At 39.8% G+C, this 22,752-nt stretch overlaps 1 protein-coding gene across 2 annotated transcripts; it reads left to right on the top strand.

Moving 5' to 3' along the window:
- The first annotated feature begins 1,588 nt into the window (after nucleotides 1-1,588).
- f8 (coagulation factor VIII, procoagulant component) lies at nucleotides 1,589-15,719 on the top strand. 2 transcript variants are annotated; one of them, XM_063496534.1, is made up of 27 exons: nucleotides 1,589-1,878; nucleotides 2,212-2,309; nucleotides 2,526-2,648; nucleotides 3,891-4,103; nucleotides 4,381-4,563; nucleotides 4,758-4,861; nucleotides 5,161-5,281; nucleotides 5,375-5,645; nucleotides 5,734-5,899; nucleotides 6,012-6,099; nucleotides 6,465-6,682; nucleotides 6,790-6,934; nucleotides 7,058-7,267; nucleotides 7,608-8,422; nucleotides 8,509-8,651; nucleotides 8,951-9,116; nucleotides 9,280-9,519; nucleotides 9,637-9,865; nucleotides 9,954-10,136; nucleotides 10,368-10,484; nucleotides 10,656-10,727; nucleotides 10,970-11,055; nucleotides 11,226-11,381; nucleotides 12,465-12,609; nucleotides 12,709-12,857; nucleotides 14,734-14,916; nucleotides 15,232-15,719. In XM_063496534.1, the coding sequence occupies exons 1-27, from the start codon at nucleotides 1,706-1,708 to the stop codon at nucleotides 15,385-15,387; spliced, it is 4,953 nt and encodes a 1,650-aa protein (XP_063352604.1). In that variant the 5' UTR covers nucleotides 1,589-1,705; the 3' UTR covers nucleotides 15,388-15,719. The 2 variants fall into 2 exon arrangements, with proteins under 2 accessions (XP_063352604.1, XP_063352596.1); XM_063496526.1 differs by having other exon boundaries at nucleotides 2,209-2,309.
- Nucleotides 15,720-22,752: the final 7,033 nt, after the last annotated feature.

Raw genomic sequence — 22,752 nt, 5'->3', positions numbered from 1 at the left:
CTCCACAGTCACCATATCTCAGTCTAATAGAGTTCCTTTGGGATGTGGTGCAATGGCAGATTCACATCATGGATGTGCAACCAACACATCTGCAGCAACTGTGTGATGCTATTATGTCAATTTGGACCAAAATCTCTGAAGAATTTTTCTAGTATCTTGATGAATCTATGCTGTGAAGAATTAAGGCTGTGTTGAAGGCAAAAATGGTTCAACCCAATACTTGCAAGGTATATTAAAAGCATTGCTATTCCAATTCCACTCCACTTACCTGCTATTCATCAATATTTGCTCTTTATAAATAAGCTAAATAACAGCATGTGCTCTTTGAGACTGAGAGGGTACCAACTGAGACAGAAGCCCTTCCTTCAAAATCAACACCTTCAAGTTCAACTGAAATTTGCAGCTGCCTACATGGAAAAGTTAAAACACCTTCTGGAGAAAATTCTTTAGTTAGACGAAACAAAGATTGAGCTGTTGGGCTACAATGACAAGCGGTCTGTTTGGAAGAGTAAAGGTGACGCATTCAAACCTGACAACACTGTCTGAGCTGTCGAGCATGGTGGTGGTAGCATCATGCTCTGAGGCCGTTCTGCTGCCAGTGGCAGTGGTACATTGCACAGTGGATGAAACAATGAAGCGGGAGCCTTACCTCAAATCAAAATCTAGATATCTTGAACACAACTGGGTATTCCAACAGGACAGTGTTCCCAAACATAAATCAAAACTGGTTTTGGAATGGATAAAGCAGGCTAACATTGGATTTTTGGAATGCCCTTCCTAAAGCCCTGAGCTCAACTCTGCCAAAGATTTGCAGACTATGCTTAAATTCAGGAAAGCAATGAGTTGTCATGAATTCTGCCGAGATGAGTGTTCAAATATCCAGCCAGAATTATGCCAAAAACTTCCAAAAGCATCAGTTCATGTGCGACTTACAATTTTAACCAAATGTCAGAGGCGGTGTGTGTCCGTCTGTGTACTTTCGACACTGTGTGGCTTAGGAAAAATCCCCAAAAAATTCAAACTTGTGCACCCGACTCTTGTGATTAACAAATGTGCAGTACAGTCGTTCCAACCTTAAAAAAAACAAACAAACAAAAAACTGTTTAAAGAAATCATAAAAAGCCCCAAAATACAATTGATGTCCATTATGAGTGTATATGAACGTTTGTAAAACAGGGATATTTGGCTTGTGTTTCATAATTATTTATCAATAATTATATTATTTTCTTCTTCCTGCTCCTTTTCACACATGGTTGCAGTGCTTTACTGATAGAAAGTGTTGGTTTATCTGAAAGAACTAACTGTGGAAACTGTTGTACCAAGTGTGAAATAAATAAATGAAATGAAATGAAATGAAATCAATAATTTTTCCAATATGGAAAACTGAGGCTGAATGTAAGAGTGAGTGTGTATATGAATAAAGATCCTTAATTACAAGTATTTAAGAATGTGTGACTCGGGGTAACTTTCTCACTCTGGGCGCCACATGGTGTAGCAAAGTCAGATAAATCTCTTTCCTGGAACATTGTCATGTAATGTTACCACAGCAGAGCGCGCAATCTCACTCACACACTCCCCAGCCACCACAGATCCCCCGCGTGCTTGAACCTCTCAGTGACTTGGCCCCTCTCCGCCCTCCTCCCTTTAAATATCTCAGCCCACGGAAGGCGCACCAGAGCCGTGGCAGTGTTCGACCCGGGACGCCATGGAGCCGACAAGTGCGCACGCAGCGATGAGAGCGACACTCGCGTTTCTGCTGCCTCTCCTCTGCACCTCCTTCGAGCAAGCGCAGCAGTCAGGTGCTACTGTAAGAGAGTATTATATAGCAGCTGTAGAAATCGGCTGGGACTATGAGCCTCACCCAACAACTGAACAAAGGTAAACTCTTTTTTAAATTTAAGTCTGATTTAGACAAATGAAATCACGAGCAGTCTGTTCGGTTGGTAAATAATTGTGATGATTATGTTTCCAAATGAAGAAGAAGACTTAGCTTCAAATCTGTGTCCAGTCAGTTAGGTTAGTTTTGTTTTTATGTTTTTTAGCTTTTCTTTATGTAATTTATGGTCTGTGTTTTGCTCTTTAAAATACTTTTGAATTATTAGAGGTAATTTAAATGCAGTTTTATTAAGGAAGAGCTCCTAAGGATATTTTAAGTCAGTTTTCTCATAAGTTTCTCTTCATATTTTTATGCGTGTTTTTATCTTTAAGAAGGACATCCAAGGACATTCCTCAAAAATACATCAAAGCAATTTATAGGGAGTATACGGACTCTACATACACTGTTCCCAAGCCAAGACCAGCTTGGACAGGTAAGTCTCCATGTACATATTTTAATATTCAATTTTAAAAAAAGCCATAAGTGCTCGTATCATACCACATTTTTTGAATGTTATATTAACATCCAAGGACAGTCAGACAATTTTTCTGAGTGGTTTGAAAAAAAATGAAACAAATTCAACTTTTTTTGCCTGAATTGTTTGAATTCTTTTTAAAAAACAAATAAAAATGATGTAATTTTCTTGCAGGGATTCAAGGCCCTGTGATCGTCACGCAGGCTGGTGAAACGGTGGTGGTCCACTTCAAAAACCTAGCCTCTCAGCCCTACAGTATCAGCCCTGTGGGGATCACCTACTGGAAACAATCTGAAGGTTGGAGTAACAGAATGGAAAGAATTTGTCTTGCTTTCACTCATGAACTTACTCACAAGGTGTACCTTACTCAGTAGGATTCTGTTCTTCCTCACCAAGCAGCTAGCAAGAACTTGACTCAGCTTTCTGACTCATGTCTGTTTAAACATAACGTTCGTTCACAAAAAAAAAGCCCAGATCCTTGCTTTCCAGTACTACTTTGGCTGAGATCAACACTTTTCTGGTTTTGCTTGAGTCTGAAAATATGTTATCCGAATCAAAATGTACCAAAAAAAAACCTGCTTGTTAAGGCTTATTAATGGTTTGATCATGAAAACGGTTTCCTAAGTTATACAGAACTCAGGAAATAACAGTTGCCACCTCATTCCTTAGAAATTACCAGGCGAAACGGTTTTCATTATCTTGCGTGTGCAGATATTGCACTGCCTGTGAGAGCCAAACAGTCAGTCTTTAAACTTCTTTCATCTTCAACAGTACCCAACCGTCAAGGACATAGCTGAATATCACTGACTTAAGAAGGTTCTTAGTGTTAATAAACCCCCCTACAGATTAATGCTGCCATGGATCTAATGCAGCCACTTCCTGTAAGCAGTTCATGTCTTACCACCAAAGGATAGATTCCTATAACTGCGCTTATCCTAATCTGAAAAGCAGCTCCTGCCATGTCCAGGAATAGGATTTGATGAAGTAGATCCAATCACTTCAGCGTCACCACAAGCCACCACTCATCAACCACTCTGTTAGCTACACCTTGCTAGTAATGGGTTAGACCTTCTTTGTGTCTTCAGAATTGGCTTCATTCAACATGTCACAGACTCAGTAAGGTACTGGAAACATTCCTCAGAGATTTTAGTCCATATTGACTTGATAGCATCACACAGTTACTGCAGATTTGTCGGTGGCACATCCACGATGTGAATCTCCCGTTCCACCACATCCGCTCTATTGGATATTTGGTGTCTTTGGAAGCATTTTGAGTACAGCAGACTCAATGTTGTGTCCAAAGAACCAGTTGAGATTATTTGAGCTTTGTGACATGGTTCTGGCCCAAGACGAACTTTAGCACATCATCTTGACTACCTATCTACATGCCTTAATGATGCACTGATTTGCTGTCATGGGATTGGCTGATTAGAGTTTTAAGACAGAGTGGCTAGAGAGTGTATTTTCTGCTTTCAATTCTTTCTACTGCTGAAAGGATACAGATGAGTCACAAAGCGATTACATGTGGTTTCTTTCCAGGAGCTGGGTATGATGACTCCACAGCAGGCCAGGAGAAGGAAGATGATGCCGTCTCTCCTGGAGGATACTATGAGTATGTGTGGGACATCAGCCCTAAAGATGGCCCCACCACCAGCGACCCCGATTGCCTCACCTACTCATACACATCACGAGTCGATACAGTCAGAGACCTCAACTCAGGACTCATTGGTGCTCTGCTCATCTGTAAAGCAAGTAAGAATGCTACTGACTCATCTTTCTGTTGGTGTTTTCCATAAACACATACTATATTTTGAAATAAAAGACATGAAAACTTAATCAAAAACACAAAAAGAAAGAAATAAGAGCATCTTAACTGGCTGACTCTGTTAGTTATGATAGCACTGCATAGAGATAAAAGCAGTGAACTGGAAAGAGAATTTCAAAGAAGTGTAAGGAATTGTGGAAATATACTAGATGCAATCCTTTTATCGCATCCTGCATCGCATTAATTATAACTGTCTTCCTTCAGGTGCCTTCACAGAAGACGGGGAAAGGAGATATCCGGCGTTCGTCCTGTTTTTTGCAGTGTTTGATGAGACCAAAAGCTGGTATGGAGAGGTTGGAGAGAGGGTGAGCAGAGAGAAGTTCAAAAGGAGCAACGGCAAGAAGGAATACCACACCATCAATGGCTATGTTAACTCAACGTTACCTGGTAATCAAAGAGCCTGACTCAGAACAGAAATCACTTAACATTACAGCGAGAAAGTCATGCTGTAATGTTAATTGCCGCTAACACTGTGCGGGCACAGCTTATCAGTGGCTGCTTTGTATTTGGTCGTCACAGGAATTTGGTCACATTTTATTCTGCCTTACCCACTCTCTCTGTTTCTGTGTTTTTGTGTGTAGGGTTGACAATGTGTCAGGGCCGAAATCCTGTGTTCTGGCATCTGATAGGCATGAGCACAGCTCCAGAAATCCACTCCATTCAGTTTCAGGATCATTCTTTGACGGTAATCTAATATTTCATTCTGGAAGGGCAGGAACATACATTTATCTAATAAGAATACACTTACTTTAAGGAATATGTGCTGCTTCCTTATTATTGCTTGTTACTTTTCTATACAACACTACAATCAGTTTGGCTTCAGAAACAGTGCAACAGATATATAATGAAGCTCATTAAACTGTGTTTGTCACAGCAAAGCATTTTGGGATACGTGTTTTCTTTCTAAGAGTTAGGTGATGTTAGATTTTTAAAAGCGATCTTAAATGTGCACTACACTGCCTTTGTTTGCTTTTTTTTCTTCAGATATTGAACCATCGCAAAGTCACCGTGGAGGTAACCCCCATGAGCTTTATCACTGCAGAAATGAGACCTCACACCATCGGCAGCTTTCTAATCAGCTGCAAAATACACGCTCACCGCCATGGTAAGAAAGACCAAGACTCCAGAACCGGAACATTTTATTCATTTTCTTGTTTTGCGAGTCTTCATTTTCATTGTGCACGTCTGCTTGCCCCAGATGGCATGAACGCATTGTTCACAGTGGATAAAAAATGCCCCGAGGTCGTTACTCCTCCAGCGCCCAACCTGCGTCAAGTTAAACATGAGGAGGACTACAGCGATGAGAACTTCGACGATGGCGATTTGTTCAACATGATCAACTTTAAACCAAAGAATACACAACTGCAAGTCAGAGGCCTCAGAGGACAGGAGTCCAAAACCTGGGAGCATTATATTGCTGCTGAAGAGGTCACCTGGAACTACGCTCCTCATCTCAAACCCTCTGACAGGTACTGAGAGGAATCATAGCAGAAGAGCAGAAGAAAAACAGAGCGGCACTTGTTTAACTCAATGTTTGTTTTCTCTTTGCTTCATCAGTGAGTTCCAGTCCAGATATTTGCCTTCAGCTTCGCACCACCTCAGCTACCAGTATAAAAAGGTCGTGTATGTGGAATACACAGATGGATCTTTCACTCAGCGGAAAGACCCTGACAGCACACTCCTCGGCCCGATTCTGAAAGGAAAAGTCAATGATCAGTTCCATGTGAGTGAATAACATTTCAGAGTTTTGCATGCTTAAATTTAAGCAAAAACTATCAGAATCACACCAGACTGAGAGGTGAACTTACCTTTGTATGGCTTTAATATTTTTTCAGATCACCTTTAAGAACCTGGCCAGTCGCCCTTTCAATATCTACCCCAACGGCCTTACCAAGATCTTTCCGCTGCAAAGATCCACAAATGGTAAGTTTAAGGGACAAAATGATTGTCTCTCAGTTTTGAGTGGTTTTGTCAGACATCGAAAAGTTAATTTTAGTCATTGCGAGGTAGCATTTTTAAGGTTTCTCACACTGTTTAAGGTAATTTCCCCACTTTTAATCTGTAAATATAATCCCTGCAGTAGCAGATTACTGATCCAAAAAGCACACAGATAAAGTCAAGAATTCAATGACAGTTGTAAACAAAGCACCTTTAAAACTGACTAGTTAAACGTAACTGTTTTTGATTAGTCCCTGTCACCAAAATGACAGACTCTAACGTCTGATTGATTATCTTTATTAACGCCTCCTGATTTCATTCACAAAGTCTTTTCAAATCTAACCAAACAGCTGCAGAGAGAGACCTGCGCTCAATGGGTGTGCCCCCAAACAGGACGTTTGGCTACATTTGGAGGCTAACAACAGATGATGGGCCCTTGGAAGGAGACCCCACGTGTTTGACCCAGCTGTATCAAAGCACTGTCTCCCCAGAGAGGGACTTGGCCTCTGGGCTGGTGGGCACCCTGCTCATCTGCAAGTACGACGCCATCGATTTCAGAGGACAGCTGGTGAGGAGAATGTTAATGTTTTCAAGCTGCAGCCACAACCGTTAATGTGCACTGACGTAACATAGCAGCTTGCTCTGTGTTTTGCTGAATCCTATTTTTGCATGCAGTTGGGACCAGATAAGAAGTTCAGCTTGATATTTGCCATATTTGATGAGAACAGGAGTTGGTACTTTAATGAAAACATGCGGAAGTCCACTCAAAAGTCCTTCAACACCACGGACCCCGACTTCTACAACTCCAATGTCATTTACAGTGAGTTATGTTCACTTCTTTTTGGTGGTTGTTACTGAAATGAAAGCCACCTTTGAACACAAAATATAAAATAATCATCAGAAGTTGAAAAAGAAATAATTTAATTTGCTTAATTCCTTCCAGGTGTAAATGGCATCATGTTCAGCAGGCGTCAGTTTGTGATGTGTCAGACTGATGTGACCTTCTGGCACGTTGCCAGTGTGGGCACCCAGAGTGACTTCCTCTCTGTCTACTTCACTGGAAACATGTTTCAGTACCAAGGCCTCTACCAGTCTGTCCTCACCCTATTTCCCATGACTGCTATAACTCTTCCCATGGAGACGGAGCTTATTGGTAAGGTCATAGGCCAACATCTGCAGAGAGAGTCAGCTGTTGTAATTGCAGGAACAAATTCATTTGTTAAATATTGTTCGGGGGTGGATTTAAACTTTAGGCAACTCTGGAGTCTTGGTTTTTTATCGTTGTGTGACTCTAGTACCCTATTTCCACCCCTAAGTGACACAGACACAGTAAAGGCACTGTAATCGGGGATGTAACAATCTGGAGAGCGCTGCTTTTTTAACAATGAGTATCAAGGCAGTTATACAGGATACAGAAAGGTTGTTTGGCTTGCGTACAAAGTGGATGTTTCGCTTTGTATCACACACACACTCTCACCTTTCCCCTCTTGTAGGTGAGTGGGAGATCAGTGCCTTTGACAGCAGCCTCAAGAACCGCGGGATGAGCATCCGCTACACTGTTCGTCCCTGCGGGAATGGAGACCTTGTTGATCACGACAGGGATGAAGATCTCTCTGACTATATTGATAAAATAGACTTCCTGCCAAGAGGTTTAAGACCTGAAAATCACACAGTGTTGGTTCGAGTGTGCAAGAAAGCCCGGGCTCAAAACAGTACTCAGTCACTGAACACCACTGCTCAAACTGAAGGAACTGGACCAAGATGCCGCCTGAGGAAAGTGAACATAACATCGCTGAAAGGGGGGAAAGCTCCCTCTGAGAGTGAAATCCCACTGGATGTCTTAAAAGAATTAGATAGAGATGGAGAGAGGGCAGCTTCTGAGAATCAGACAGAGCATGGAGAAAGACAGAGACAGAGAAGGCAGGCAAACAGAAATGAGACAGATGAAGACATAAGTTCTGAAGATTTAATGGATGAAGAAATTACAATGGAGATTGTTGGAGAAGTTGTGGAAAACATGACTGACATCGATGCCAAGGAAAGCAGCGAAATGCAAAGCGAGAAGAATGACACAGTGGTAGAACTTGAAGAGAGCAACGAGATCATACTGGACCGCGAACACCTGTTGAGCAGCAAGGCTGCAGAATTGCAAAATTCAGAAGACATGGATAAAAACTTAGTACCACAAAACCACATTCGCACCAAGCCCGAGCGACTTATACATGATCTGCCTGATGTGGAAGTCAACTACACTGCTGCAAACACAACGATTGATCTGTCCTTCGAGTATGATGACTACAGTTATGAGGTACCGTGATGTATGTCTTACGCACATTTGTAAAGGACATTAAATAGCACGAGTCTCACTAAATAAATTCGAATTGTTTTTTTTAGGCGAATGACACATTAGATACAGTTGGTGCAGATTACATAAACGTGCGCTCTGGAGGAGTCAGACCTCGGCACTACTACATTGCTGCAGAGGAGATCATCTGGAACTACGGCATCAGAAAACCACATCAGGTCTTTGAAAACGGGTAAGAATTAAGTTTCCTTGCAGAAATTCTAAGAAACTGTCATACATTTGTGGCAGTATGCCTTTATTTTTCCTGTTGTTTTCTGGCCTTTTTGACTTCTTTCTCAAGTCTGTGTAATAAGAATAGGTCAGCTGAAGACTGAGAGAGGACAGGAAACTGTTTGAAAATCCACCCAGTGTTTATGCAAACAACTTCCCCCATTAAAATGTGAAATCCTAATGTCACCTGAAAACCAAAAAAAAATACATCTGTAATATAATTTGTGTAAACGGCAGTTTCGACTCAATCCCTCCTTTTAGTGAGATACGTCGAGGGATCAGGAAGTTCCTGCCAGATTATAAGAAGGTGGTGTTTCGAGCCTACAAGGATAAAGACTTCCTGCTACCTGAAGACAGAGGGGAGCTTCAGGAGCACTTGGGAATCATGGGACCTGTCATCACAACTGAGATTAATGATCTCCTTACTGTGAGTGCTACTGTACCCAAACCAAAGTAAAACAATGACTGTTTCCTCAAGACTCGGCAATCACAGTTATCTAACTTGGTACTGAAATATGGAAATAAATGTGAACAATGGTCATCAATTAATTAGTTAATTAAACCCATCTTCTCACTATGTCTAATCCCAGGTGACCTTTAAGAACAGCGCATCCAGACCGTTCTCCTTTCACCTTCATGGAGTCTATGACCGAAGCCAGGGGGCCAGCACTGCCCAAACAAGCTCCTCCTCTGCTCCTCCCGGGGTGCCAGGAGAGCCTGTTCCTCCTGGTGAAGCCCGAACTTATAACTGGAGAGTAACCAAGAAACAAGGACCGACTGACTCCGAATTTGACTGCAAGACTGGGGCCTACTACTCCACTGTGGACAAGGTCTGCAAAGGTCTTCGTCTGTAGCCTGTTCCTATCTTAAGATAGGAACTAAAATGACCAACATTAGCTGTATTCACCTAACTAGGAGAAAATTCACAATTCTTTTTTATATTCTAGGAGAAGGACCTTCACTCAGGTCTGATCGGTCCACTTGTGATCTGTAAGCCTGGTACCCTCCGGCCCAATGAGAACACGCAGCCAGGCATCCAGGCGTTTTCCCTGCTCTTCCACACCTTTGATGAAACTAAAAGCTGGTACCTGGAGGAGAACCTGAGGCGACACTGTGCTCCACCTTGTCAAGTCAATGCTGAGGATCCCTGGTACCACACCAGCAATAAGTTTGCAGGTAAAGATTAGCACATTGATTTCTGATGTAAAATCTGCCTGCCTAGGCTGTAATTGCTGTAATAAGTAATGCCAATGTTTATCCTCAGCAATAAACGGCTATGTGGCAGAGACTCTTCCTGGTTTGCTGTTAGCCCAGTACCAGCCAGTCAGATGGCACCTTTTGAACGTAGGAAGCGACACAGAACTCCATGCTGTGCACTTCCATGGTTTGCCTTTCACTATTCATGCTAAGCAGGAACACCGTATGGGCGTCTACAACCTCTTCCCTGGTAAATACATATGCATATTCATATTCATATACTTAGTTCTCCTTCACTCTCCCAGCCTTTACTGCTCTTGGTCATATGATGACACATGAACATGAGCAGATGCTTCCACTGAAATAACAGATTTTGTTTTTAACAGTTGGGGTTAAACACGTTTTTGTTTGCTTTTCCTGCAATGAAACACACTTTTTTCATGTATTGCATTGCTCACCAATTTATTCCTCCCTCCTCTAGGTGTATTTGGCACGGTGGAGATGAGACCCCCCACGGTCGGCACTTGGCTGGTGGAATGCACTATTGGAGATTATCAGCTGGCTGGCATGAGGGCTAAACTACTGGTCTATGACCCAAGTACGTGCAATGTACTCTGACCAAGTAATGCTGCTGTAAATAGTATTGACTGAGTTTTTAGGTGAAGGCTGGCACCAGCAGAACATGCTAAAAATTGTATAATATATGGGTAAATTTTGTGTGCATGTGGAAACTTGTAATGCATGGAATTTTTTTGGTTTTGCTATGCAGAATGCGTTTTGCCGCTGGGGATGAAATCACGGAAGATTGAAGATTCCCAGATCACAGCATCAGATCACATAGGTAAGACAGCAGGAGAAGGGGAAGAGTGTTTTTTATATTTATTTATTTTACTTCAATTCAGCAGGGAAACACACCAAGAAGGCTCTTAATCCCTGTTAGTGTGCACAGAGGAGAGGAAGGGCTTAACGTACAAATGAAAAGAACTCACTCTGGTGGCCACCAGGAAACTTTATGAGATCTGAAAGCCCGGAAATTACCCACAGTGAGATGGATTATAACTGTGTTTTCACATGTGTGTCCAGATTACTGGGAACCAGCGCTGGCGAGGCTGGACCAGTCAGGTTATATCAATGCCTGGATGGGCAAAAACAAGCAGTCATGGATACAGGTTAGATGTGCAGCTTTCTTTCTTTGTTCTCTATTTCCTTCACTTACGTAAAAACATGATGTTCTGAACTGATCTAAAAAATGATGTCAAAATCAGTTTAATCAATCAGTTATCTCATATAAACCAAAAAGAGAGCAGAAGAAAATATAATGCAATGTCTGTGTTTTTAGGTTGATCTGCAAAGACCCACCCTCATGCACGGTGTGCAGACACAGGGAGTGAGGTCAAGGCTGAGAGAGCACTACATCACATACTTCACTGTCTCCTACAGCCTGGACCAGCAGACTTGGACTAATTACAGAGGAAACAAGACCAGCAACATCAATGTATGTCCACATGCTGAATATCTGTTACAGTAAGGGTTGAAATTGCCCTGTGATATTTAATTCCACACTTTCTAGATATGAGGCTTGAAGTAAGTGAATTTTACTTCAAATAAGCCAGGCGTCCTGACTGTCATTGCACCACATAAACATGACAATAAGATTATAAAAAGAATCAGTTCAAACAATCCAGTTATAAGGGGAACTTGTAGCTTTTTTTAGTGACAAATAACTCAGTTATTTATCAAAACAGGAACTTTACATTTACAAGAAACATCAAAAAGGCCAGTTACGATAAACATGACTAGATTTTAAAAACAAAATCTAAATATAAGATTATTACACTGGACAGGAGCTGCAGTTTTGTGGCATGCACCACTAAAATGTTAACCCTTCTGGAAATTAGTACTGCAGCTTTGAAAAGTCCAAAACTAGAAACCACACATGTCATTTGCAAACCCCACATCGCCAGAAAAAAGAGAGCACATGACCACTTTTATATTTTTATTGAAGTTCCAGATATGGCACGAAGTCATTTAATGTGTGCCGGTGTGAAATTATGTGTTATGGAACATTTCACAGGGCAAAAGCAGCTGTGCTATCTGTTTCCTGTTTCATGTTTGGAGGAAGACAAACCGCTTCCTCCTTTATTCCTTTCTACTGAATCCAAAAGTTAAAGTGAAGAGTAGAAGCTCGAGCGAAAAGAGAAACTTGCTGCTGCGAAGCTGTTACTTAATATTCGATTGAGTCGACGGCTAACATTATTTCCAATTCCTCATAGTTGCTTCTATTTTGCGTCAAAGCACCACAGAAATGAAAAGCCAAGGATAAATAGTAAATGAACTAAAAAGGAGGCTTTATTAAATTGTTTCATTCTTAAATAAATGCTGTAAGACACCAAACTAGGATACTTTACTTTACTTTACTTTAACAAGTTACTCATCTCAAGCAAATTTCAAGTCTGGAAAAGAAAGAAAAGTATGGAGAATGTGAGGCAGTTGTTTCAGTGCTGGGTTGTTCTGCTAAAACATGCCGTGCTGCCAGCACGAGCTTTCAAGTGTGATCTAAAAAGTGGTTCTGTTGTAGATCTTTCATGGCAACCTGGACAGCTCCAAAGTAAAAGAGAACCTCTTCTCCCCGCCATTCGTGGCACGTTACATCAGGATCCACCCTTACCGCGTTGTGCAGAGGCCCGCTCTCCGACTGGAGCTGCTGGGCTGTGATCTCAACAGTGAGTTGTACCAAAAATAACAAGAATGATCTCACTGTAGTTCTGTATAGACTGTGAAAGTGCTTACATCATATCTGTATGATATATGTGCATTGCCAGGCTGCTCTCTCCCTCTCGGACTCCAGAGAAAGAGTATTCCTGACGGCAGCTTCAGCGCTTCCTCATCTCACTCCTCGTTTCTCCGTACCTGGAAACCGAGTCTCGCTCGCCTCCACCAGGAAGGCGGCGCCAACGCCTGGAGGCCAAAGGTGAACATGCACACACATAATTACACATATGCAAAATTTGTAGAAAACTGTACACAGACTTATTTTTAATTAACATAAAGAATAAGAACAAGTGGCGGCTTTAAGTGAAGTTACTCTGGCCTTCATTTAGCATTTCCGAACTACACATGAGGAGAAAAAGATATTGATTATGTTACAGTTAGTGGAGCGGAGACCATTTACAGGGTGTCTGACATGCAGTTCACACAGACCATAAGTTCTGTTTAACTCTGTGATGTGTGGGAAAAAATATGTCTGCCCACTGAAGATATCATAAACCAGACAGTTTGTTTTATATCTCATTTAATCTTGAAATACAAATGAAATATTAAAAAATGTTTTACTCTAAGCAGCAAAAATAATAACAGATCAGCTATACTGTTCAAGAAGCTTCACCGCTGATAGAGAACAGTAATTTGCATAATAACATTTATTAAGCTTTCAATCTTCTGTCTGTCCTTTTATTTTTTGGCCTTTAGTTTCTCCTTTCATTCTGCACAAGTTATCATTTTCACACTTCGCAGCACTGAACTTGAGAGGTGTGATTTGTCCTTGTGGAAAACTCTTGAGCAGCTTATTAAAGGTCACACACATCAGTTGGGACTGAGGTCAACCACTGTGCGCTACCTTTTACCTAGAACAGTGTTTTTAAAAAGTTCCAAGGATCTGATGAAATTAGATAATATTTTCCTTTTTTTAACATCCTGATTGGCTCCGCTAGCACCTGAAGTGAGTGCTAAGGTTAGACTAAACAGGAATACTGCAAATATGTCACAGGATACTGAAAAAAAAAACATTTTCTTTGCTTTTCTTTGTAAGCGTGAGAGATCTGATTTTTAGACTGGGCTTTAATATAAAGAGTACAGAGTTTCAAGTTCTGTTTAGACTTCTGATGCCAACCGTTTCCCTGCAGTAAACAGCTAAAATGTTTCCTGAATGACGAATGGAGGATTTAAAGTACATAAAAAGTCTTCACAATAAGCACTCGTGTAGGTCTGGCCATGCACAGCGAAGTCATGTCAGTGGAAAATGATGCATCGCATTGCCAAAAGCATTTTCTTAATTTATGAGTTTCCTCCTTCCTGGTAATTCTTTGTTTTATCTGCTTCATTCAGAAACATGTATCCATTTCTTTTAGTCATAAAAGTTGTTTTTTTTACTAATTTAATTTACTAATTTTTGCACATAATATCACAAATGTAGATATCTTTGAATTCAGGTGTTTTCAGTCCCATTGCTACAGAATTGAAGAAGTGTGGTGCTGTAACGATGCACCAACACTAAGTCAGTTGGTGAAATCTCTTCATTTCTGCATATTACACCATCATCCGTGCTATTGCAACGTGGAAGTGTTTTGAAACCACTTCAGCTCAGCAATAAAGTGGCAGATCACATTTAGTTGCACAGTTGCCAACAATCTGTTGACTCATTAAATGCAGAGACTGGTGTCTCAGCCAAAGAAGACAAACTGAAATAACAAGACATGTGAGTCTTTCAAAACAAAACAAGAAGCAGAACAAGTAAACAGGCCAGGTTAACTGCCTTTCAGAGTGTTATGTAGGCCAGGGCTGCTAATTAATTAATTAATTTATTTATTTACTTATTTATTTTTTAAGGTACAGTTCTGGTTTTATCTACAGTCTGGTTAATCAGACTTACAATTTTCCATCTTCCAAGCAAAATACATAAAAATGATGCGTGACTCAAGATTTATGTATTTCCTAAATGTATCCACCTTTTTCTTCCAGACATAGACATTTATAATAATTTCCTAAATTTCACAATGTACTTGCACTTAAGCATTTTTTTCTCTCTTTTATATCTAACCATGTTTCCTCATGTATCCCTCTTAACTCAGAACAACAACCCCCACGAGTGGCTGCAGGTTGACTTGGAGAAAGTCAGACGCATCACAGGAGTCATCACCCAAGGAGCACGATCACTGCTGACCCAAATGATGGTGACGGAGTTCTCGGTCACCAGCAGTCTTGATGGGCACTCCTGGAGCAGCGTGTTAGACGAGAGAGCCCAAAGAGAAAAGGTAGGCTTAGTGTTTAGTTTTCCAGTAAAATGAGGCCTCTGTCAGTCTGGGATGGACTCCAGATTCCTCTGACTTCACCTACATAAAACAGTCCATAAAACTACAATGACTAACATGCTTACTGCTTCTTTAATTTATTTCTTCAGGGAGGTTACCAAAATGTGTTGGCATTTAAAGTATTTTGATGTTTTAGTGACATAAAATGCTCTGGGTGCTGGCATGCAGAACCAGGTGCAGATATGTGTCCGATCCTGCATGAATCTGTCAAACTGTTTACTTACCGCTTTTCTTCTTTCTTCCTCTGTTCATCCAAAGATCTTCAAAGGAAACGACGACCCAGACGAAGAAGCCATCAATGTTTTTGAGCCTCCGCTGTTTGCCCGCTACATCCGAATCCACCCACGGGGTTGGATCAATGACATCGCTCTGCGTCTGGAGGTGCTGGGCTGTGACACACAGCAGGGCGTCTGAGACCACTGGACAAACGCAACCAGCAGCACGAAGCAGCGTTTAAGAAGTAGAAAAGCCCTCATTAAGTTATATATAAATTGTATTAAGCTATTTTTTCTGTGGCTGCAATCTGTGAACAATTACTGATCAGAAGAAATTAGAGCTAAAAAACTCCACCGTGCTGAGAATGACCACTTCAGCATATGGCTGCAATAACTACAGAGAAAACCTTTTGAATGTAATCGTGTGTAAATATTTCTGACTCAGATGGATATATACTGTTTGGCTGTTTTATATCATTGGAAAAGTTTGTATTTTTGTGCTTTAAGTTTGAATAAACTATGAATTTACTAGTTAAAGTGGTGCTTTTTTCATGATACTAAAAATATGTATAATATATTACATAACATATTTTTGCTGACAGACATAAAACATTTGAATTCTTATGGCTTAGAGCTAAACTGAGTGTTTTCTGACTCACTTTTTTGAGTTCTGATCTCCAATTACTTTTCCTGCTTTTGCTTTCTTCATTCTTTCCAGCTCATTATCCATGCTCTTTCTTCATTTCATCTGTCTTAAGTCCAAAATGTTCCCAAACTGTTATTTTGGCTTATCCGCCTCCACCAGGCCCTCCTGGCAGAAACAATGAACCCTTCAGGTCCAGCATTGTTCTGTTACAAGTTAAAATATGCACTCCCGTTCAGCAGAGGAAAAACAAGTCTGTTCACACACAATGATAGAACGACCAGGTCCAAGGACTGTCAAACCAATGCTAAGATCAACAAGGTGTGTGCATGCCTGTATCTGTTGGTTTTGCGTGTGTGGTGGCAACATGAAAACAGGGAATTCACCCTGTTTGTAGGTCCACAACCTTTATCACCTCATTATCAGCCAGGAAGTTTCCAGGCAGGGGGTCTGTGTTTTGTTTGGAGGGCAGAGTAACACTGGACAGGAGATGAACTGGCAGAGAATTGGCTGTAGCACAATATGCCTGACTATCACATCTCTCTGAAAACAATAACAAATTGTCTATAATCTCAAAAACAGACCTGCACAGAACAGCACCTGTATTGATCTCGCGCTAACCAATCCGCACACATAATCTCAGAGGAAAGGAGAGGCCATGGCCTGCTGCTCAACTTCTAGTACTGAGTTTAGTGTGTGAAAGAAGCAACAGCAACAAATACAGGCCAGTCAAAGACAGCAAAGTGGACACGGCTGGAGCTTAAATGGCTAAACATGTGTTTAGGTTTATTTTCCAGCTTTTGGTTTCAGTTTGTTCTTTGTAATCATTAAAATGTTGACGCAATACAGAAAAGCCCACAACTGAAACTATACATTTAATGTTTGTTTCTTTTTTCTTTTTTCAGGTCCCTGCTTCACATCACCAAAAGTCCAAAAAGTTTTCATGTTGAAGTAAAAATTTGGTTAAAGAGACCAAGTCTAACTGTATGAGTTTTGAATTGCACCTCATTTCTTTAAACTTTGCTAACAGTTTCCTCAATTCTTGAAAGCTTGAAAGTCAATTTCTGGTATCTTCTTTGGCTGTTGACTGACTTTTATTCCATTTTTTGTCATGATGATCCCACACTGCTTCAATAATGTTGATGTTTGCGTCTTGGGAAGGCCAATCCATGACTGATCCTGTTCCTTGTTGTGTGTTTTTGTCTTATCCAGGTATGCATTTACTGCACTGGCAGTGTGTTTGGGATCATTGTCATGTTGAAAACTAAAACCACAGCCCCTCCTCTGTGTTTTACAGATTGCTGTAGACACTCACAGTTGCACCTCATGTCCTCATTAAAATTAAAAATTTCTAATTTGGATCCATAGACTCCACATTTCCCTCCCTCCCTTCTTGACAGCCATCCTTCTATTCTTGTGCCTCCTTCTGATGAGGCTTCAGTCAACAGTAGACGGATGAAGAGAAGGACGGATCTCTCAGGTCCCGTGTCAGGTTTTTGCTGGGTTTTTTTTCCTATTTCTGAAGGATGACTTTCAAAAACTGTTCAGCTGCTTTAGGCACTTCTTTTTGGCCACTTTCCTCAAATTATTTAAGAAAAAGCTTCACACCATATGCAGAAAAGTTTTCAGCTAACAGCTGTTAACTCACTGTTGGTGCCAAAAAAAAACAAACCTTCTGGTTCCTCAAAGCTAATCACAAATGTTGCTGTGAGTTATTTCATGAAGAAATTATTTTAGGAAGGAAAATTTAGCAAGATAATGCGGAGGTGGGGAATATTTATTTCTTGTCATGACGCTATTATTTCACAAATAGCCAGCATCATTCCTGGAAAGAGACATTGATGCTGATGGCGTTTTTGGCTGATTTGAGTGTCATAAAGCAAATTTTATGTAGTACAGTCTAATTAAAAGAAAGCAGGTATCTTTTAAAGTGGATACAGTATGACAGTGTAATCTAGATGGGCAACTAAAGCTACAAAGCAGATCAAAACTACATTTAATTAACGAAAAAGAAGGAAAGAAACGTAGAAATATCAAATAATCATAAAAATAACAGCACAAAATCAAAGTATTGAACATCCAAGTTTGTTAAAGCTCAAATGTATTTAAATGTAAGAAGACATTTCTGTTGTTCAGCTGGTAAGGGGTGAGAAACAGGACACATGGATGTCATCAGTGCAGTGGGTTTTTGAGGTTAATGTGCAACAACACACAGCTGGCCTCTAAGGCCCCTCGGTTTCCTCTTTTTTCTTCTTCTTTAAGTTTGCATCATACCAGAAAACAAAATGAAACTAAAAAGTTGGTAATTTTAGAAAATTATAGCTTACCTTATTTTAACCTCCTAGGACCTGGCGTCCACATGTGAGGACATCACTTTGGGTTATTTAGACCAAAATACTAAATTTTGCTCTACAAGGGCCTGATATCCACTTACAAGGACATTATACTGCTACTGTTCTATCAAAATTTTAAACGAATATCCTCATATGTGGCTCTTATTTTTCTTAAAAACAAAAATAAGGTAAAAAAAAAATTTTCTGGCAGTTCTTTGTTTTTACATTCATCAGGCCCCAATATGCCCAAATATCAAAGAGAAATTAAAAATGCATGACGTGGAAGAGTTCGGGTCTTAGGAGGTTAATGTGAGTCATGACACACTCATAGAAGGTTTTCTGAGAAACAGATATTTCCTTTTGTCCATAAAATGTTTTTTAGACTGCTGTGATCACCTCCGTCCACCCTGAATTGGATAAGTGGAAGATAATGAATGGATGGATTTTTAGACAGTGACATATCAGGCTGAGCTGATTTTAAACATTTCAAACCCATTTGCCTTGAAACTGTATTTAACCAAACTGATTACTGATTCTGATTTCAAAAGGTTAGCTGCCACACAGACAGTAATCTGATTAAGAATTTACAAATATGACCAATGAGTGATCAGAATTTTCTGATTTTCTCAAACATTTTATAAATGTGAACTTCAGTGAGCGATTGCCACACTTCTTGTTGTGACAACAGTGTAAAGGAATCTGTTTCTCAGAGCTTTTTTTTTTTTTTTTTACAAACCAGCAGGAAGGAAAACAAAGTGACACAACTGAAGAAAAGACCACAGTTTTATCACCCTCACTGACATCACTTCTTACCTTGGCCTAAGGCCCCCAAGAACCGACATATAGATTAGGGGAAAAAACACACAAAAAACAGAAGTACCTCGTCTATACTTTTTTTCCCACCATCTTCTTTTTCTTCTTGCAAAATTGAACAAGAATAGTTCTGTTTTCACATTTTCTTCTCATATTAAGCAATAGACTACTATAAGCAATAACCACTATACAATGTATTTGTATAATATACACGGATATTGGGGACTGTAACTGTCAAATCTAATTCAAACAAGTAAAACTCTGCTAATGAATATGAGCTTCATCACAGTCAAATTTTTGAAGAAGATGCTGCACTGCTTTGCAGTAGATTGCACAACGGTTCCTAATAAAGTGACCAGATGGTCAGATTAAAAATAATAATAATCAAACTCTATTTTTAATAACTTTTAGAAAATCTGCCAATGCCTCCAAAGTTCAATGTAATGATTACTGTAGTGCAGAAAGATCTGCACTCACTGCCCATAGGCATTGTTCAAAGAGGAGCTGCTGAATGGACTTACTCAGGGGCTTTGGTTCCAAATAAACTGCAGGGTTTTCCGTTACCATGGGGATGAATAAACACTTCTTTGCAACAGTACCGTCTTGACCATATTAAGAACCATCCCACATGTGCAGCATGGACCATTTGCCGATTTTCCATTGTGACAACACCCTATTACCCATTACTCTGAAAAACTTTGAGATTACAAATATTTCACAAGCACAGAATCATCTCAACATCGGTTTTTCTACATAATCGTGTGTCTGTTTAAACATGCACATTTCAACGAAAATGGATTAAATGTTGTGGGGTTTTACCATTTTTTTAAATCAGTTTTACAGACTTCTGTAAATACCATGGCCTGTATCTAAGTTAAGTAAGTAATATATTAAATTAGTTATCTGTAAACAGTAAAATAACAGAAATGTCTGTTGTTTCTGTAACCACTTTTTCAGCATTAATTACAAAAATATCTGTTTTTATCATGAGTAATGTATATATATATATATATATATAGAGAGAGAGAGAGAGAGAGAGAGAGAGAGAGAGAGAGAGAGAGAGAGAGATCATATAATGTGTTTCATATCTCATTTAATAGTCCTCTTGCTGCACTAGCACACATATAGTATAGACATGATTTATCTGTCTCCTGTCCTCATTTGTTTTTGCTACTTTCAGACATCATCAGATTGTAATGAGTTGACAGTTCTGGTATAAAGCTGCTTGTTTGTGGAAGTTACTATCTACATGTTAACATCATTGCTTTGACTTATTTAAATCTAACCTTTGGATTTAAATGTGTTCTTTAGTCAGATTCTGCTCATGTTTAAACATTTGTGTGCATTCACAACACGTCACAAATATCTGAGTTTTTGATTTTTAGAAATCATGTAAACCCTTAGGTGACTCAAGAATATGCACCGTTGTCTAAAGACTGGCTCATAGACTTGCAAACAAACCTAAACTTGAAAATCAGTGGCTCGTAGGTTTGACAGGAGTCATAATTTTTCAAAGAAATAAGACTCAAGTGCATGCCCACTAAATATTGTGGGAGACAGAGTAATCCATCAAATAAAATAAACCAGCATAATTATTAAACTACATTCAATTAATTATCCTAGAATTATTAAAATAAGTAAATTTATTTGCAGTAACTCAATCTTTACTACTTTCAATATAAGACATGAGGACAGGGACCCCTGCTGGACAATTTTGAGTGTTACATTGGTGTTTGCTTTGGGAAAAAAAAGGTTTAGTATTGAAGTTTGTTTCAGCTGCTGAAGGGGTGGGGGGGGGGGGGTGGAGTGATTATCTCAATAAAAAAAATACTTGAAATTCATAGTTAACTTGAAGTTTTGAGATAACAAATATTTTAAAAAAACAATAAGTAAAAACTTCAGTGACAGTAACTTTTTTGTCAAAAACAAGCAGTCAAAACAATCTTCTGAAGTTTTCACTATATGGAAAGACCTATTGTTAAAACATATTTTTCTAAGGCACTTCCTTATAGTACCTTCAAGGCAGATCATTTGCTGTGCTGACACTATTGCGGTAAGATAGAAGCCAGTACTGTTCGAACAGGTAATACCAGTCACTAACTGCAAATCTATCTAGAGGATTATATGAAAACAATTCTTAAAGGAAAATCGTTATGTTTTCTTCTAGAGGGCTGAACAGAAAGAGTCAAAAGGTTTAGTGGTTTTTGTGCTTTGTAAGAACAATGAATATCAATGGTAAGCAGCATCAGCAGAAATTAAATTCAGGCAAATGTCTTTAGCAGGTTTACCAAACAGCTCTTAGTACAGTGTCTCTCCTTTCTCCATGGCTAGGACTAGTTCAAGTAAATTTACTGGAAAACAAGGTTGTGACTTCTTGTCTCATTCTATAGGGTTGATTTCCAGTAAGTAAAAAGATCAGGTAAGAAGTGAGGCAAGAGTTGCTCAGGCAGGTTAGTAGAGAGTTCTTTACAGCAGGTACTCAAACAGGAAGTAGGAGACAGGTAAGTACAAGAATAATGATTCCAAACACACAGGTGAGCAAATGAGTAAAAAGTGGCCTGAGGTATACTACCACTACCGTAACAGTCACACAATGAGTGATGGTGTACTCTGGGTTTAAATACTGCATGGATGGGGGATCTGCAAAACGTTAAGGAGAGAACTGTTCTGAGCATACTGCAGCATGTCCAGGGCTTTGATAGATTGGCCAACCAGGAGGTAATCTGGGTGGGAAGTGATCAAAGCATTAATGAGGGTTTCAGCTGTGTTCTGCAGATGGTAGAAGGCAGATTTTGAGATGGATTTAATATAGAACGAGAATGAGAGGGTGGAGTTCAGCGTCCAATCATGTTAAGGTGTAAATTGGCCACTTTTGAGAGCATTGACTTGGATGAATGAATGGACAAACAACATGTGCCTCCAGAAGTATGAAAGAAATCCATGAATTACACAGTATATAGTCATGCAATATTATAACGCTCACATTTAAAGGGGTTAAATAATGTAATGTGTGCCCCAGAAATATCATCCTTCATTGTGTTTATGGTTGCTTTATAAAGGAGGGAACAGTAGCGCCAAGCTCAGAGTTGAAGTCAACAACTGATTTATTCTTTGCCTTGTGACACGTGCCCAGTCATTCCCTATGTACATAAAGAGCTTTGCTTTCCGGAGCTGATTCAGCGAAGCGTAAACTTCAAGATTAACCATGACCGGGTGCTTAAGTGAGGAATACTGAGGTCAGCGCAGGACTTAAAGCCTGAATGAACACAGCCATGTTGCTCTGGTGATAGTGAACAGATTGCATATTTGAAGACCAAGAGTGTGTCCATGGACAACAGCACAGAATTACACTTCCCTTCAAAAACCCAAAGTTAATCTCCAGTTGGGTGAAAGAGTTGACAAGCGAAGCACACAGCTATAGAGAAAAGAGTGACAGCATGAGCTGCAATATTACGTCTTTATTATTGGTTTAATAGAAAAAAAATGTGCCTCTTTTGATACAGATTCAAAATTATGACAAAAAAAATTCCATACATTTTTCTAGCAGCATGACTTAATCTCAGATCATCTGATGTCACTGGCCTTGTTTGATCATTCTGTAAAATTAATAAAACGGATATATATATATATATTTTTTAAAAAAGCTTCTTCTTTTTTTGCAAAAGTACAGCTTGTGTGAAACAGAAGGACAAAAGGTGGCAGCTTTAAGAAGTGACGAGAGGCCATAGAGGTTTAACTGCAGGAACCTTACTGGAGGTTAGAGAAGGAAGGTTTA

The sequence above is a fragment of the Pelmatolapia mariae genome, linkage group LG2 (assembly GCF_036321145.2).
Source record: "Pelmatolapia mariae isolate MD_Pm_ZW linkage group LG2, Pm_UMD_F_2, whole genome shotgun sequence".
Taxonomy (NCBI): Eukaryota; Metazoa; Chordata; class Actinopteri; order Cichliformes; family Cichlidae; genus Pelmatolapia; species Pelmatolapia mariae.
This window is presented reverse-complemented; position numbering and strand designations above follow the sequence as displayed.

Coding starts and splice junctions, on each gene's coding strand:
- f8 (XM_063496526.1), top strand. CDS start 1,706: ATGGAGCCGACAAGTGCGCACGCAGCGATGAGAGCGACACTCGCGTTT. Junction 4,104..4,380: donor TCTGCTCATCTGTAAAGCAA/GTAAGAATGCTA, acceptor GTCTTCCTTCAG/GTGCCTTCACAGAAGACGGG. Junction 10,728..10,969: donor CACAGCATCAGATCACATAG/GTAAGACAGCAG, acceptor ATGTGTGTCCAG/ATTACTGGGAACCAGCGCTG.